The 17,475-nt window shown below is 37.0% G+C and overlaps 1 protein-coding gene across 1 annotated transcript in view; it reads right to left on the bottom strand.

The window, feature by feature from the left end:
- Window positions 1–17,475, bottom strand: part of LOC310730582 (uncharacterized protein) — a 91,100-nt gene that overhangs the window by 42,212 nt on the left and 31,413 nt on the right. The window contains 16 exon segments of the mRNA XM_083549597.1: window positions 1,195–1,316; window positions 2,333–2,548; window positions 2,652–2,842; window positions 8,586–8,748; window positions 8,928–9,002; window positions 9,482–9,638; window positions 9,757–9,832; window positions 9,925–10,101; window positions 11,057–11,140; window positions 11,281–11,332; window positions 11,417–11,538; window positions 14,037–14,163; window positions 14,240–14,465; window positions 14,745–14,853; window positions 16,378–16,486; window positions 16,922–17,047. Coding sequence (XP_083405723.1) covers window positions 1,195–1,316; window positions 2,333–2,548; window positions 2,652–2,842; window positions 8,586–8,748; window positions 8,928–9,002; window positions 9,482–9,638; window positions 9,757–9,832; window positions 9,925–10,101; window positions 11,057–11,140; window positions 11,281–11,332; window positions 11,417–11,538; window positions 14,037–14,163; window positions 14,240–14,465; window positions 14,745–14,853; window positions 16,378–16,486; window positions 16,922–17,047 — 2,132 coding nt within the window.

The following is a 17,475-nucleotide window of genomic DNA, read 5'->3' as shown; positions in this document are numbered from 1 at the left end:
TATTTATCATTGTTTTTATTTATACGTATGCTTGTATATTAATATACAATAAAATATTTTTTGAGCAACCGGGATGGTACCCACCCACTTCACACCCCATCCCGGGAGTTGAAAAACCACCCACTCCATTGCCGGGAGTTTTTAATCACCCACCACACCCGCAGATGTTGATGCCCACCCGCAGATGTTGATGCCCCTCCACCCCACCTGCAGATGTTGATGCCCCTCCACCCCACCCACAGAGTTGATGCCCTACGCGAACTGCATACTCATACATAGTGGTAAAAAGTGCTAAAACATAATGAAAAGACAAGATACTGAAAATAAATCTTATTCAATACTCATGTACACATAACTTTTTTGTCTATATATTAAATAAAAGGCAAATACTGCATATTATGAGATTCATTTTTTTATTTCAGCAACAGCAAGCAAAAAAAAATCACAATCAGATTATTAAACCAGCAGAAAAAAACTAAGAATTTTATGCACCTTAACATGCAATTCTACACACAGGGAGAAGTGTACGCCATCTCAGACTGGTCACCTATATGTGTTAAAAATCAGTAAATCAATCTGTGAAGACATTGATTACAAAACATTAATAAATAGTATAGCCCAAGAAAATTCTTACTTGTTTGGTAATAATCATAAACTTTGATCCAAGCTGGCTTGAGATTTTTCACAGGAAGCACCCGTTTAATGTGTAGCTCATAGTTAATAGGAATATTCCTAGGGAGCTGTTAGAGATACACCAGATATTATATTGTAAAAACACTGTAAGTGTAATAAAGAATAAAAATCATACTGAAAGTTATACAGATATTTAAACCATGATCTCTCACCTCTTTGATGTACATAATAAGACGGTCATCTTTGGAATCAATTCGTTCCACCAAAATGCCTTTTTTCAGCTACAGAAACAATGTAAAATAAATTATACTATTAGTTTATTAACTTTTGAACAGTAAAGTATTTGCTTATTTATTTTATCAAGATGTATATTTCTTACCTCACCAGGATCTGCTGTGAACCCTGATAAGAGTTTTATCTCCACGATGATCATGTTAGTGTTGTTTAGTTCCCCGTTATATCTGGGGGAAAAAGAAAATACTTGAGAAGTTGTATTGTACAGCATTTCATTCATTAAGTTGCATATTGAAGGTTAAGGTTTCATCACACTTTTATTCTTACTTGATGGTGAAATGGAGGGACAAAGTTTGTCCAAATGACTTTGTGCAATTTCCCTCAGTCACTGCCACGATGCTCAGAGTATTGGTTTCAGTAGGTGTGGGGACATTGTAGAAAAGTGCTGTCTGCAAATACAGTGCATATTATTAATAATAATAATAATAATAATAATAATAATAATAATAATAATAATAATAATAAATACGTATTTAACAGGGATGCATTTGTCTCTGAAATATACCTTATCTTTGTATGCAACTGTGGTTCTATGAACACTGGATAACCATAAGGGTTAAAACACCTGGGTAACCTTAACATGTAAGTGTGTACATTCACATGCAAAGATCTTAACACAAAATGATGCACTGACCGCATAATTTATGTGGCTATTTCTAAAGAATTGACGGGAAATTTTTTTTTTTAAACTGATACACCCCTAGGACTGAAGGATTAGGTTTAGGAAGTGTGTTTATTATTACTGCTTATCTTACTGGGAAGACTGATGTCATATCCACAACTATGAAAGTAATATTTGTGCTAGATGCCTCCTGCAGTTATGTACATTTTAGTAGTGCCCATGGCTGCTCACAAACCCTCTTTGTGAAATGGCATCTCACTGTATGACTGGGCTTCTAGCATTTATAAAGACTCTGGTGAAAACTTATTACCCAGTGGCCCAGTTTGTGCTTAGAATGAAAAGTGGATTCAGCACCTTGACAAACACACAGTCACCTCCAAATGTACTTGAACAGCAAGAATTTCAGCTTTAATTTCCTAATATTTGCACTTTAATTAAACAAACAGCATAAAACATGGTAGAACTTTGATGGCAGACTATTCAATTCTTAGCTGCTCAAAAGTATTGGAACAGACTTTTTCCTTTTTGTCTTACAGTAAACTTACTTACAGCAATCGACCAACAACAGAAAACTGTTGCATGCTTCTTATATGATGCTTTTTCAGTGGCTAAACAGTAGCCATCACTTGGGTTTGTTGTGGTAAGGTCTTGACATGCATGTGCATATACACAAAAAGTATCTAGGAATTTATTCACCAGCCCTGGCGGTTAGTTATAAGGGGGAAAGTAGAACTGCATTTAATCTGGACAAGGGTTGTAGGACAGAAGAGAGTGTGCACTGACCTGCACTGACACACAGGTCGAGCCCTTTACAGCAATGCTGTATTTCCCAGGAACATCTTTCAATGATCTTTCTTGGTACAGTAACTTGTTGTTCTGGTGCACATCAAAGTTGTGATTGTCTCCATCTGCTGACGTTACAGTTATTGTGCTAGAGCCATCTGAGCTGAACACTTTAGTGGAGTATAGAGCCAGAGCATGGAGGGCCACAACCGTGTCCTGAAAAAGTAGAAAACTACAAATAATGCTATACATTTTTGTAAACATCGATTTATCATTATACTGACTAAATCAAGGAAAATACTGCAGATTTATTAAGTACCTGAGTGGATGAAAAGCCTCCATAAGGATTTTGCTGTTTCGCCAGCCAACTCACTATCCTATTAGCATATCCCAAATCAGCAGCAGAGAGTTTAGCTGTAGTGAGAACTGCTAGCAGCACATAGGAGCTGATTTCCACTGACAATGCGTCGGCATCATCTAATGCTGACTGAGACCAGTGAAGCCGACCATCTTAAATGTGAGGGACAAATAATTAAGTGTTGCTGGTGTAAAGTAGCACTTCATTACCAAACAGCAAGTAACTAAATTAGGATACAATTATGAATAATTTGCAACCTGTTAAACATTAAACTGTTGGTTACTTTAAAAACTAATCTTGATTTGGGGGATCACAGGGATATGTATGTGAATATTTTATCTGTTTACTGGTTTCATATGTCAGATTTATTGCATGACTCGGCTAGAGAAAAGCTGTTGCTATCAAACATTGTTGACATGATTAACTGAATCAGTGTAATGGTGAAGGAACAAATCATTTAGGCCAATTGATGGAAGGTTTGAGAAGAAATTTCTTGCTATAATAATACAAAAATACAGTAGTTTATTTGATACATGGTGTGGCTGCTGTATTTTGTAGTTTATTTTGTTACACTTAGAGTATTTGATATTTTATTTTGTAATACATTTTAATGTATCTTTGCCCAACCCTGGGAATATTAATATGTGAAAATATTAAAATGTGTGTTACATGTTAACATAACTGGCAAAAGATTTCCAGTTATTTTGCTTCAATCAGCCTCAAATGCATACAGAGACCAATTGTGAGCATGTTAAGAAATGATAAGTAAAAGAAGTTTATTTAGTTAGGGATTTGTTCACTTCTTATTACCTGGCTACCAAGTTACCATTGGTTCTGTGCTTTCTGATAGTAGAATATAGATATAGAACTATCATAATTAGATCACATAAGAGTTGTATGATTGGCCCAGGATCTGTGATGTGTGGTGTGGCTGTGGTTATGTTCAAGTCTAATGGAGCAAACATTGTGATTGGGATCGTGAAAAGGTGTAGTTCAGTAAAGCTAATAATTAATCAGTGAATCCATTATGACCTACAGTACATGTAGCTGTCAGGGGTATTTTGTGTGCAAATGAGTTAGGGTTTAATAAAGTTCTGATTTAATGTGTAAAATGGTTTCTACTTTGTTCCAGACAATGTGATCTGATAAGCAGTTAATGAAAATTAATAAGTATATAGACGGTCATTACACCAATGGTGTCATTGTAAGAGAATAAAGAGTGTCAGAAGTGACCATCAGACGTGATTTTAAAATTTGGGGACAAATAGGTGAGAGAGGTCAAAAGGATCGGCTGTCATACACAAATCTGATGCATCAGATAGACAATGGAGTTTAAAAAGGACATGCTGAGACAGAAATTGTGGATGCTTTTGTAAGATCTATTACTCCCGGCCTCAGACTTCGAGATATACTTGAAATTAAAATCAATTTGACGCTTCCCCAATTAAAAATCATCCTAAGAGGCCATTGCAAAGAAGATGGGCCCACAAATTTGTATCACAAACTGGTAAACATCACACATGATAAACGTGAATCACCTCAAAACTTCTTGTTCAGGGCCATAGAACTGAAAGAGAGACTTCTGATTGCCTCCAGAGATGGAAATACTTAAATTAGCACTTCCAAGCTTGTAGAATTTTAGGGTTATATTTATATTCAGTTTGTGATCTTGCATACCAGTGTAGATTTATTTATTGCTAGAGACTCAAAGCACTTTTATACGTCGCTCTGGATAAGGGCGTCTGCTAAATGCCGCAAATGTAAATGTAAATGGTGTGGCGGAGGAACAGTATAGTGCTGAGCTCATTCAAAAGGAGTTATTACGGTCTGTCAGTACTGGCCTCATCAGTGACCACATCAAATTTCAGTTACAAGTTGACCTGGAAAGGTATTACAGACGAAGAGCTCATTGAGATAAGGAATGATGCTGCAGGTATTGAAACTGAGAGACAACAGATACAAAAGAAAAATGCATGTGCAAAAGTAACAAATGTAAATGAGCTGAAGGCTGATGTACAGGCACTACAAAGACTGAATAGACAGGGAAAAGCAACAGATAATGGACATAAACTCTTAGACGGGGCAGCAGCTAGAGGGTAAGAACAGAAGATTCAGAGCCCCTCCTTTAAATGAGAAGCCGAGTTGTATAAACTTGTCAAACAGTTAAAAGAGGAGAAAGCAGAAATCAAAAAGAGCATCCTTGAATAACAACCATCTTTTCGTTATGGTCGTCCACTCTCAAGAAAAATATGTAAATCATGTCACGACAGTGGGAACAGTGAGCAGTATAATCATTGTTTTAAATGTGGTTAGCAGGGACACTTTTCAGAAGGGTTGTAGGGCACAAAAAACATATAGTTAATGTGGACCAAGTAATTGCAGTTGATCAAATGAAGCTTCACACTCAAATACAGAGACAGGATGGACCATGCCACACTGTTGTTGGGCTGCTTAGCAAAAGCATAAAACATTTTAAACAGCAAGTAAATGCAAAGCAACAACTCACAAGTGCAAACAGGCTAGAAGGATCCATCTACGCAGCCCACCTCTCTTCTAAGCGTAAAGCTCAACTGCTGAACTTAGTTGAAAAGAAATGTATTGTCAAGTGCTTGTTCGATGGGGTCCCTACTCAAGCATTACAGGATACAGGCTCACAGGTCTGTCTGATTAATGAACAGTGGCATAAAGAACACTTCCTCATGTAAACGTTAGAGGCACAAAGGACATTTCCGGACCCGGGACATTGACAGGCAGGGCTGTGAATCAGACAGACATCCCCTTCAGGGAATGTATTGAGGTAAAGTTCCAGCTGGACACCTCTGATACATCCAACACAGAGCTGCTTGTGCCATTGTTGGTATTATCATTGGGTATAATGTTATTGAAAATCTTTTGCAGCAAGAGAAAGAACAACCATCTCAAGCTACCATGAAAACATTGACTGCACCCTTTTCAGTGGATTCTCTGGGACCCACCTGTTCCACTTAACCACTTGTCACCTCTACAACAAAAGGCGGTAAGGAAACTGTTAAGGGAGGAATGTGCTGCTTTCTCCAAAGATGATCAAGATGTAGGTTGTATTCCATTGCTGAATAACACCACCAGTGAAGCAAACATACATATCTGTGCCAAAACCACTTCATAAGGAAGTCAAAGTGTATCTGGAAGAGCTCTTAAACTACGTGGCTGGATCACAAAATCAAGATCTGAATATTCTTTCCCCATTGTCTGTGTGAGAAATAAAGAAGAAAGTCTGTAACTGTGTTGTGACTATCGCAAATTGAATCAGAAAAGCATACCAGACCTCATCCAATTCTTTGCATCCAAGACATTAATAGTCTGAGTGCAAGCGCTTGATACTCCATCTTAGACCAAGGAAAAGCCTACCACCAGCTGTCAAATGTTTGGTCTGTATACGGCACCTGCAAAATTCCAATGTTGCATGAAGGAGTGCTTAGTAGGGCTGAGAGATGAGATGTGTCAACCCTACTTGGATGACAACCTAGTGCATGGCAAAACCTTCAAGTCCCACCTCAATGACCTACGGAAAATCCTGTGTTGCTATCAACAGAATGGGATCAAGCTGACAGCAAGGAAATGTGAGGTCTTGGTCAGGTGAGGTTCCTGGGAAGGTGAGGTTTCTGGGAAAGTGGATGTCCAAAGATGGATATACCATGGACCCTGCCGACATAGCACTGGTACAGGCCTTGAGAGAGGACACCAACAACAGTAGGAGATGTTGGGAAATTGTTAGGATTTGTATCATATTTCCACTCATACATTCCAAACTTCTCCAGGATAGCTGCACCATTCTATGACCTTCTGAGACACGCTTCAGGGACTACCTCTACTATACCCCTTCATTTGTTTTCTACACCAACAACAACCCACTAACCTACGTGTTCTAAATGCTACCACACATCATTGCGTCACCGAGCTGGCCGATTAAAATTTTGTTATGAAGTATCGTCCAGGAAAAGCCAAATGAGATGCAGATGGTTTGTCTCGTATGCCATTGGGAATGGAGGAATATATATGCAGAGGTGTTCAGAAGAAGTGACTCCAGATGTTATATCTGTGTATCCAAGGCCCTTTTTATCCAGTCAAAAGAACACACGCCGTGGATGTGTCCAGTAACTATTGAGACAGCACTGTGTGATGAAAGTGATGACCCATTGGCTTTCAGCTGGGCGACATTAAAAGAAGCCCAAAAAGAGGATCCAGTGATCAGCAAAATGCTGGGTTGCATAGAGAAGGCAAATGGCCAAAAGACGGGGAATGGAGTGGTCATGATAGCATAGATGTAATAGTTGGGCTTTTAAGGGGTTGCATGACAACATGGCTCATCTCGGTGTAGAGCGGATGCTCCACCTGATAAGAGACAGATTTTACTGGCCACATCTGCAAAAGGATGTTGATCATCATGTCTTAAGAGTGTGTCGTTGTTTGAAGACAAAACGCATCAACAAGCCAAATCGAGCACCATTTACCACCATTAAAACAACACACCCCTTTGAGCTGGTTTCAGTTGACTTTCTTCACCTAGAGAGATGCAAAGGTGGATATGAGTACATGTCCATGTGGTCCAGAAAAAATTAGAAGTGCCCAGTCTATGAGGTGCGTCCTGAAACAGGACAAGGGCGAGTCAGGGTAATTCACCGTAACATGCTCCTTCCTTGTCAATTCCTGCCAACAGAAGATGCCAAAGTAATTCAGAAAAAGGCAGTAAAAGGGAAAAGCAGCAAACATAAAACCAATCAGCAGGCTAGAGACAGTAGCTCAGCGGATGAGAGTCACTGAATAGGATTTCAATGAACTTTAGTGCTGGTCAGTTCCACAAACAGCTCCGTCCTAAAGCTAAGAGTTCTACCTATGAACAATAAATTAACCTGCAGAAAAGGACAGCCCATCCACGGAACCAGCCGAGCATCATGTGAAAGTGATGAAAGAGGGAGAAGAGAAAGAAATAAATGTATCTGAAGTGGAGAGATTTGAGAGGGAACCAGAACTGGCAAAGACTGAATCAAATGAAGACATCTATGAGCCAGATGGAGATGGGGTCCATAGGCCAAAACTTGCATTGTATATGTTTTAAAAATTAACAATGTAGCTGATTTATTGGTGCACAATGATGAGAGCTACAGACACATTACGAGAACACAGGAGATACTTGTAAATGTGATTTTGGGGAGGCCAACATTGTATCCTTGCGTAACTATCACTGACTCCTGTTGCTCAACCTACGCGTCTCGGACGCTGGGATTAAACAGAGGATGTCGGTACGACATAATTTTTTGAAGGGGAGAATGTAAGGGAACAAGCCAATCCCCCCACAAAAATAAATAAATAAATAAATAAATAAATAAAATGTTTTGTTTTATTTGTATTTATTTTTGCTGATAATTGTTAACAATATGTATTGTTTATGTTGATGAAATTAGTTTCTTCTGGGTTTTGTAATGTTTTTAGTTTTTTTTCATGTTCTCTTTGTTGAACATGTTTATGTCTGTGTCTTTAAAAAAGAGCTCTACAGACAGGTGTTATTAGAGAAAGAGCACAAAATTGCGGGATGCGGAAGTGCAGTATTACCCTGATCCACATCGGCGAGAGTTTTGTTTTGCTGACTGTAAGGAATTCGAAATAAAACAAACCATATTCCTTCATTTTACCACACTTGTGGACCTTGTGTGTAACATCATCCTATTAAGTATTGAAGGATGTTTCAGACACAACCTAGAATTGTCACTGGATGTGCATTACCTGCCCTTTACAGCTAATGTGTAAGAAGGAGAACAGCACAGTAAAATCTATATCCACAAACTATTTCTCAGTGAGAAGCTTGCAACAGCATTGTTCTCAATTCCAATTGTTCTCAAATCCTAAATAAATTTGTACCTCCTGAAATGGCAACACTGTCCAACTTCTTCAGTAGCTGCTCCCGAATTTCATTATTTCCAGCCAGACTGAAAGTGTAGGCCAATAGTGCAGTGGCATAAGTGTTTGTCAGGTTAGCAATAGAAGACTTTAGGCACAACAACCCACTAATCACAGCTGGATCCTGCAATCAAACATTTGTTATTGTATAGAAAAAGAAATCAAGGAATTTAGCAAGGAAGCTTCTATTTAAAGTTTAATAAAAAAAATAAAAAATATTTTTTTTGCTTGGCTGGAATTAACTCTTATCTTCCTCTATGTTATTGCAGTGTCAATCCTTTAACTTGACCATCATGCTTTTACCTGGACTGTGTGACCCAATTCAAGCAAAGATGCAGTGATGTAAGCAGTCATGGTCACATCATCATTTACACCACCCTATAATATAGTAGAATGATACGAGTCACTTTATGGCGAATGTTCGAGAATAGAGATATATTTGTTTAGACATATATTTATATTAAATCATAAAATTATGTGCAATTAGTAGTTTAATTAACCTTCATAAACCATTATCCTAAGCATTTAATGTAGACAAAATATAATGTAATTTAATAAAAACACATTATATTTATTTATCAAGTAATGAAATAAATTTAATTGCAGTTCTGTTTACACACCCTGTAAGTATTTAAATCATGCCAAATATTAAAAAATGCTATAGAATTTTTGAAATTCTAATTCTGTTTCTAATGGTTTTTAATTAAATTAATGGAAAATTATACCAAATGATTTTGTTATTCTTCTAATAAATTAATACATAAAAAACTGTGCGTAAAATAGTATATGGAATGTCTAATTGAATAAAATTTTAACTATGTAGTATAGACTGACATTATACCTGATCCCATACATACCTTCATTCTGTTATTGAATAGACTACCCTGTCTTATAAAACAACCACCTGGTCTCTGTCTATTTATCAGCCATTTCTTTGCAATTTTAAGGTTTTCTGGATCAATGAAGATGTAACGTTGTGCTTGGCCAAAGGTCCTCAGGACAAATGCAGTTAACCTGGTGGAGGAGATTTGTGTGTGTATTCAATAATTTTTTCCATAACAAAAGAAATAATCGATTTAAATCACTTGAACACTAAATCTGCACATCATGATTTGCTTTAAGATATTCCTACCATGTGTTCTCCTCTCCCCTGCCAAAAGTGCTATATGCACCATTAATATGTTTATAGTTTAGCTGCCTCTGGTATCCTGTAAAAAAAAAATTCATTCTGATTGTTTAAAGAAATGTCTGTTCCAAAATGCTTATTTCATGCCTAAAATAAAACGATAATCTCACTCACCACTTTTTAGGAAACCAGTAGCCCTCTCACGGATTGCTGTGGTGAGCTGCTGAGTGTTTTCTAGATATTGTAGAATGTATATATTGGGGGCAAGAAGTGCAATGTTTTGTTCACCACAGCCATATGGCATCTTCAGCAGCCCATCCAGATTTTTCAATGCACGGCCAAGTATGTCACCTACATAACAAGACAGAAGGTTAATTCTCTATCGATATACTGTAGGTAAAGAAAAATAAACTGTTGAACCACTGAACTATTTAGACAACATGATGTATTTGTTGTACACATCACTAAATTATACCGGGGAGAATAGCTTGAAAGGCTGTTCACATACACTGAAATGAATAGTGGTATACATTGGAAGAATGTACTTTGTGATTGTCTTCCATCCCATTGTACATGTAGATAAAACTACCTTGGACATATACACCCCTATGAGTAAAAAACCAACAGGAGTGTCCAATAAGGATTCTGCAATTTGTGGTCTATGAAGTGACTGCAAATCTTGATGACATTGTAATTCATGATACAGTCCTGAAAAAAAAAACTCCTTTGATACTTGAAAAACACCAGCAACTAAATCCCAAACAAACAAGGTGGACCTTATTCTTCTGCTTTGACTGGGTTCCAGGAATGCTAGTGCGGATACCCTTCCTGGATGCATTCCTTACCATTTTTTTTTTTATTTTGTAAAAAAAAAAAAAAAAAAGTCTTGTTTTGTTTACAGTCATTTTGGCGATGGATTAATACATTATACAAGCATGGAAAAATCTAACCACAGCACCAAAAAGTCTACTAAGATGTGTACCTTTTCAGTTCCAGAAGAACTTATTCAATGGGCTTACTTCACTGTAGTGACAGGTGTGCATAAAACATCAGCTGCTCTCAATTACAATTAATGGAGAAACTAATTCAATTAATGGTGAAACTCCAGCTAAGTGACATATAATCATTCACTTTGTCATGCTTTTCTCTCCCAGAGCACTACCAGATCTTAAATCACACCTTTTAGTTGTTTTACAATGCTGCAGGTGCCACCACTTTACAACTCTAACACTACATGTTTTCATGGTCATCTTGCCTTTTATTGCTAATTATATTGCATTAATTTCGTCCTTTTTTTTTGTCTTACCAAGTACTGAAACAGACGCTCGTGCTGATCCCTGTATTACATCTTCGGGAAGAGTCAGCTCCAATTCCTCTAAATCACTGTTGCCTGTAAGTGAGTTAATGTGAGCTCCATTATATTGAGCAGTACAGTATTAATTGGTTCAGATTAAACTAATGCAGAATTATTAGTAGAAGTAGAAGTGTTAGCAATTAGAAAAATAATCTGCTAAAATATATATGCCTAACCCTGAGGACATAATAACCAGCTCTGGCTCTTTGTCTTCTCAGTTCCTTCAGCCTAAAGACAAAAATATATTAGATCATAACCTAATAAAGAACAGGTTTACACATTTAAGGTTACATTTATATTTAAGACACCCACCTTTACAATCAGGCTTCGTGTAACTGTGTCAATGCGGCCTCTCTCTGGAACACTCACTATCTCATTGTCACACACAGTTTGGGATTGTTCTGCCTCTGCACTCACCGTCACATTCAAGACTCCTGTAGCATATTAACAATTATAAAATGGATTTCAGTGCAGCAAATGAGAGGTCAAGAGCCATTTTTTTTATTATTCATGGTACAGGTTGAAAAAAAAACACTAGATCACAAAATCACAAGATCTTGTTATTTTCCCAAATCAGTGCAGTTGCACGGAGAGGTAAAAAAAAAAGGTTTTGCTACTATTCTTAAGACGTGTAAGCTGCTGGTATGTCCAGTCCAATCAATTCTGCTAATTTCCTAAAAGTAAGAATAACATTTTCCTTTTTCTTTTATTTAGTGCTGCTAAAAGAGAACAAAGAAATTATCTGGGAGTCTTTGAATCTTACATTGCTCTACTCTAAATCTAAAATAGTGACATATTACAACAGACAAAATAGTGACATATTACAACAGAATTTATAAAATTACTTGAAGTATCAACTTCAAGTACAGTAATTTAAACCAGTAGTATGCACATGAACATAGATGCCAAGAGATAAAGCATGTGCTCATTTATTCATTCATTCATTAATCAATAAAATACTAACTTCTTTGCAAAATTGCTTTTGGACAGGGCCACACCTCTGTTTTATATTACTGCTATTTAGTTTGTCAAAATCAAGTTTTAGAAAATTTAACTGGGCTGTTGCCTGTCAATAATTAATTATGTAAATATATCATGTGTAATATTATAATATATATATATATATATATATATATATATATATATATATATATATATATATATATATATATATATATATATACAGTGAGGAAAATAAGTATTTGAACACCCTGCTATTTTGCAAGTTCTCTCACTTAGAAATCATGAAGGGGTCTGAAATTGTCATCGTAGGTGCATGTCCACTGTGAGAGACATAATCTAAAAAAAAAAAAATCCAGAAATCACAATATATAATTTTTTAACTATTTATTTGTAGGATACAGCTGCAAATAAGTATTTGAACACCTGAGAAAGTCAATGTTAATATTTGGTACAGTAGCCTTTGTTTGCAATTACAGAGGTCAAACGTTTCCTGTAGTTTTTCACAAGGTTTGCACACACTGCAGGAGGGATTTTGGCCCACTCCTCCACACAGATCTTCTCTAGATCAGTCAGGTTTCTGGCCTGTCACTGAGAAACACGGAGTTTGAGCTCCCTCCAAAGATTCTCTATTGGGTTTAGGTCTGGAGACTGGCTAGGCCATGCCAGAACCTTGATATGCTTCTTACAGAGCCACTCCTTGGTTATCCTGGCTGTGTGCTTCAGGTCATTGTCATGTTGGAAGACCCAGCCTCGACCCATCTTCAATGCTCTAACTGAGGGAAGGAGGTTGTTCCCCAAAATCTCGCAATACATGGCCCCGGTCATCCTCTTCTTAATACAGTGCAGTCGCCCTGTCCCATGTGCAGAAAAACACCCCCAAAGCATGATGCTACCACCCCCATGCATCATAGTAGGGATGGTGTTCTTGGGATGGTACTCATCATTCTTTTTCCTCCAAACACGTTGAGTGGAATTATGACCCAAAAGTTCTATTTTGGTCTCATCTGACCACATGACTTTCTCCCATGACTCCTCTGGATCATCCAAATGGTCATTGGCAAACTTAAGACGTGCCTGGACATGTGCTGGTTTAAGCAGGGGAACCTTCCGTGCCATGCATGATTTCAAACCATGACGTCTTAGTGTATTACCAACAGTAACCTTGGAAACGGTGGTCCCAGCTCTTTTCAGGTCATTGGCCAGCTCCTCCCATGTAGTTCTGGGCTGATTTCTCACCTTCCTTAGGATCATTGAGACCCCACGAGATGAGATCTTGCATGGAGCCCCAGTCCGAGGGAGATTGACAGTCATGTTTAGCTTCTTCCATTTTCTAATGATTGCTCCAATAGGTGTACCTTTTTTCACCAAGCTGCTTGGCAATTTCCCCGTAGCCCTTTCCAGCCTTGTGGAGGTGTACAATTTTGTCTCTAGTGTCTTTGGACAGCTCTTTGGTCTTGGCCATGTTAGTAGTTGGATTCTTATTGATTGTATGGGGTGGACAGGTGTCTTTATGCAGCTAACGACCTTAAACAGGTGCATCTAATTTAGGATAATAAATGTAGTGGCGGTGGACATTTTAAAGGCAGACTAACAGGTCTTTGAGGGTCAGAATTCTAGCTGATAGACAGGTGTTTAAATACTTATTTGCAGCTGTATCATACAAATAAATACTTTAAAAATCATATATTGTGATTTCTGGATATTTTTTTTTTTAGATTATGTCTCTCACAGTGGACATGCACCTACGATGACAATTTCAGACCCCTCCATGATTTCTAAGTGGGAGAAATTGCAAAATAGCAGGGTGTTCAAATACTTATTTTCCTCACTGTATATATATATATATATATATATATATATATATATATATATATATATATATATATATATATATATATATATATATAATATGTTATATGTATACAACAGAGAGCTCCAGGGAAAAGTTTGAAAAGGTTAAGCAGCTCACCAAGTACAGCATGAATTAGAGTCCATTTGAAAGTCTTTCTTCCATTTGCACACAGGCAGGATAAATATTCACCATCAGAAGAAGGATCAAGAGTGTAGTCTGAGGATGGGGCTGGGGTCACTTTGACCTGTTAATGAGGCACCGATATTAATTTACTTTACATTTTAAGTGACACAATATATAAAATCCTGGCCTTATATTACCATAATGCACTTGGAAAGGTAATTGAAGACAGTGGCCTTCAGCTCAAAAACCTCTCCTCGGATAATAGAGTAGGGCAACGAGAGCTCCAGGAAGAATGGCTGAAATACAGTGAGCTTTACAGGAGGAGCCAGTCCCAGACCTATAGAGGACACACAGAAAGCCTCTGTCTCCCAAGTGGTGATGGTGTCAGGAACAGTGACAGGAAGCTGTACTGATCCAGAGTCACTGTGAAAACCAATAGCACACAAATTATGGTTACTTATCATTCAAAATCTTATTTCCAAAACAGAATGAGACTCTTACATACATGCTAATAAACTAAATTAATATTTGATGGAAATACAAATATAGAGAATCACTACACTACCATGTAAATTATAAAATAAATTTTAAAAGTAAACAATAGTTATGCTCATTATCCTCAGTTCATGTTACTTGTTACATTTATTGACTAATTAATATGCTTTATGTAAAAGATAGGAATTAATATATTTAATTACTAACCCCACTTCAGACAGTTGCCAGAGCCATGTTTCTGGGAAGAATTTACGAACTGTCTTAGTGCTTCCTCCATCTAATCCAGACATACTATAACCAGAATAACCACGTTCACCTAAAATAAAATGTAGCATACTCTACTTAACTATTTGAATGACAAACTGGACTATTTGATAAACAACCATTTTTTTATACAACCCCAATTCCAAAAATGTTGGGACACTGTGTAGAAAACCATAAATAAATAAATTGTGAATAAAAACAGAATGCAATGATTTGCAAATCTCAACTCATATTTTATACATAAATGAACATTAAAAACACATCAATTGTTGATGTTGATGTATAGGAAATGTAATATTTTAAGAAAATTAAGTTTGCCTAACGTCTCAAATAAGTTGGGAAAGGGCCATGTTTACTCCTTCGTAGCGTTCCCTCTTCTTTTGCCAAGCTTCCATATACTTATAGAACTTGGAGAGACCAGTTGATGGACTTTGGTAGAGGAATGTTGTAACATTAATGTCTAAAACAGAACTCTAGCTGCTCAACAGTCCTGGTTCTTTTTGTTGTATTTTTTTTTTTTTTAATGATGCACCAAATGGTATCAATTGGTGAAAGGTCTGAACTGCAGATGAGTTCAAGCACCTGGACTTTTCTACGATGAAGCTATGCTTCTCTAATAGATGCAGTATGCTCTTTAGAATTGTCTTGCTGAAACAGGCAAGTCCTTTCTTGAAAAAGACATAATCTAGATGGAAGCATTGCTCTAAAATCTGTGATTACCTCTCAGCATTGATGGTGTCTTTATAGATTTGCAAGCTGTACATTTCATAGGCTGAGAACAAACTGGCTGGTTCATCTCCACTTAAGTCCAGAGGATGTAGCATTCATGTTTTCCAAAAAGAATTACAAATTTCAATTAATCTGACAACAGAAAGGTTTTTCCACTTTGCCCCAGTCTGTGTCATATTCACATCAGAGATGCGAATTAATGAAACATTACTGTACTTGGAAGTATGCAACTCAGTATACGTCACTCCTCTGCGCCCTCAGGAAGTCGGTTTGTCAACCGTGCCATGTATGGTGCTTCAGGGCACAAAGATCTCCAGGTAATGTCTCCTCCAACCTCCGCCCGGTACCTCCGCCATAGCGGATGCGGGGGGTCGCCACCTTTCAGAAGGTCCCTAAAATGGCTGCAGGGCATTGCTCCAGCTGTTCTAGGCATACCGGAGACCAGTCTCGAGAGACTGGTTTCCATAAAAGATTGTCTGGCAGCCTGGGAAAGTCTGACAGACCTGTGTCAGTGGGTCTTGCGCACTGTAGAGAAAGGCTACTCAATTTAGTTCGAGTATCAGTCTACCCGGTTCAACGGGGTATGTCCCACTCTTATGGGACCCGAGCAGGCTCTTTACTTTTCCAGTCTTTTGTTGCCCCATCCTAACTTTTTTAGGTTATGTTGTGACCATCAAATTAAAAATCTTATTTTACCTTGAAAATAAACATTTCCTCAGTTTAATTATTTACAATGTTTTTTAAGTTCTACTGCAAATCAAATATGGGTTTATTATAATTTTTCACAATATCCCATTTAGTTTTGAATCAGGGATGTAAGGTGAAAATTGGTATGGGTGTACAGTACCATATTGAGTTTGATGAACAAAAGTTGCTAACTTAAACTTTGAGCCTTTGTACAGCAAACACTGAGGTGGTCTAATAGCCAAATTTGTTGCCATCTTCAGCCCCACTCGCTGTCAAGTGATAATAAGTCATAGTTAATGTAGGGAATTTTACAAATTAGATTGTAAATGGTTTTTGATTAAGTAAGTGGAGATTAACTAAAAATCAACCATGAGATGTACTTAACAATGAATGTGTCAAAAAGACGTGGTAAAACAAATCAAAACAAGACTAGATAAAAGTCAGAACATAGGCAGTAATCAGGCATTGTCCAATTAGAGTAAATAGAGCAAAAAAAAAAAGAAATGTATTTATTTTTATTTATAATTATATGTTTATAGGTCAGGTTAGGCCACTTACAAAATAAAAAAAAATACATTCTACAAATTTCATTAACTTCTATTTTGCAATAAATTTTTTTAATTTTGTACACATTGTTTCAACTGTATTGACATTTATTCACAAATTTACAGAGCCATTTATGTCATAACCAATCAGTCAATTACCTTTAACGTATTGTAAGCAGAGTCAACCCAAAAACTCCGTCGAGGTCTAACATGCAAGCACTCTTGATCATCTTCAACCCCATAGGGATAACCTAATGCTAATGATACTGGCAACAACCGAAATATCTGTGAGAGAGATCAGAGATGATAAGGAGATCATAAACAGCATGCTCTTTGTGACTTTTAAATGTGTGATTAAAATAACATAAAGCTATTTATATTTATTTAAAAGTAAATGCAGTAAATAGCATTATATTTGTGCTCCTATACTGATAAAATATGTTACTGCTTTATTTAGCCAACAAGGTCTTATCAATCTGTAGAGGATCAAAAAGCAAATGTGACAAATGTTACAGTTACCCTCTAAATTATATGTACTTTTTAGGAGGTGTCTAAGAATATCTACTGATATTCTTATGAATAAAGAGTGTCCCATTTACAACTTTAGGGCAATGAAGAAGTTCCAGGCAGCTGGAAATGTTATAAATTAACCGGTAAGATGATGGGTGTTTTTATTGTCTCAACACACTGTGAAGAGGATGTTAAAAAACTGT

Source organism: Silurus aristotelis, assembly GCF_946808225.1.
Source record: "Silurus aristotelis genome assembly, chromosome: 8".
Taxonomy (NCBI): domain Eukaryota; kingdom Metazoa; phylum Chordata; class Actinopteri; order Siluriformes; family Siluridae; genus Silurus; species Silurus aristotelis.
The sequence above is the reverse complement of the archived record's forward strand: the minus strand, read 5'-3'. Positions and strand labels throughout refer to the sequence as shown.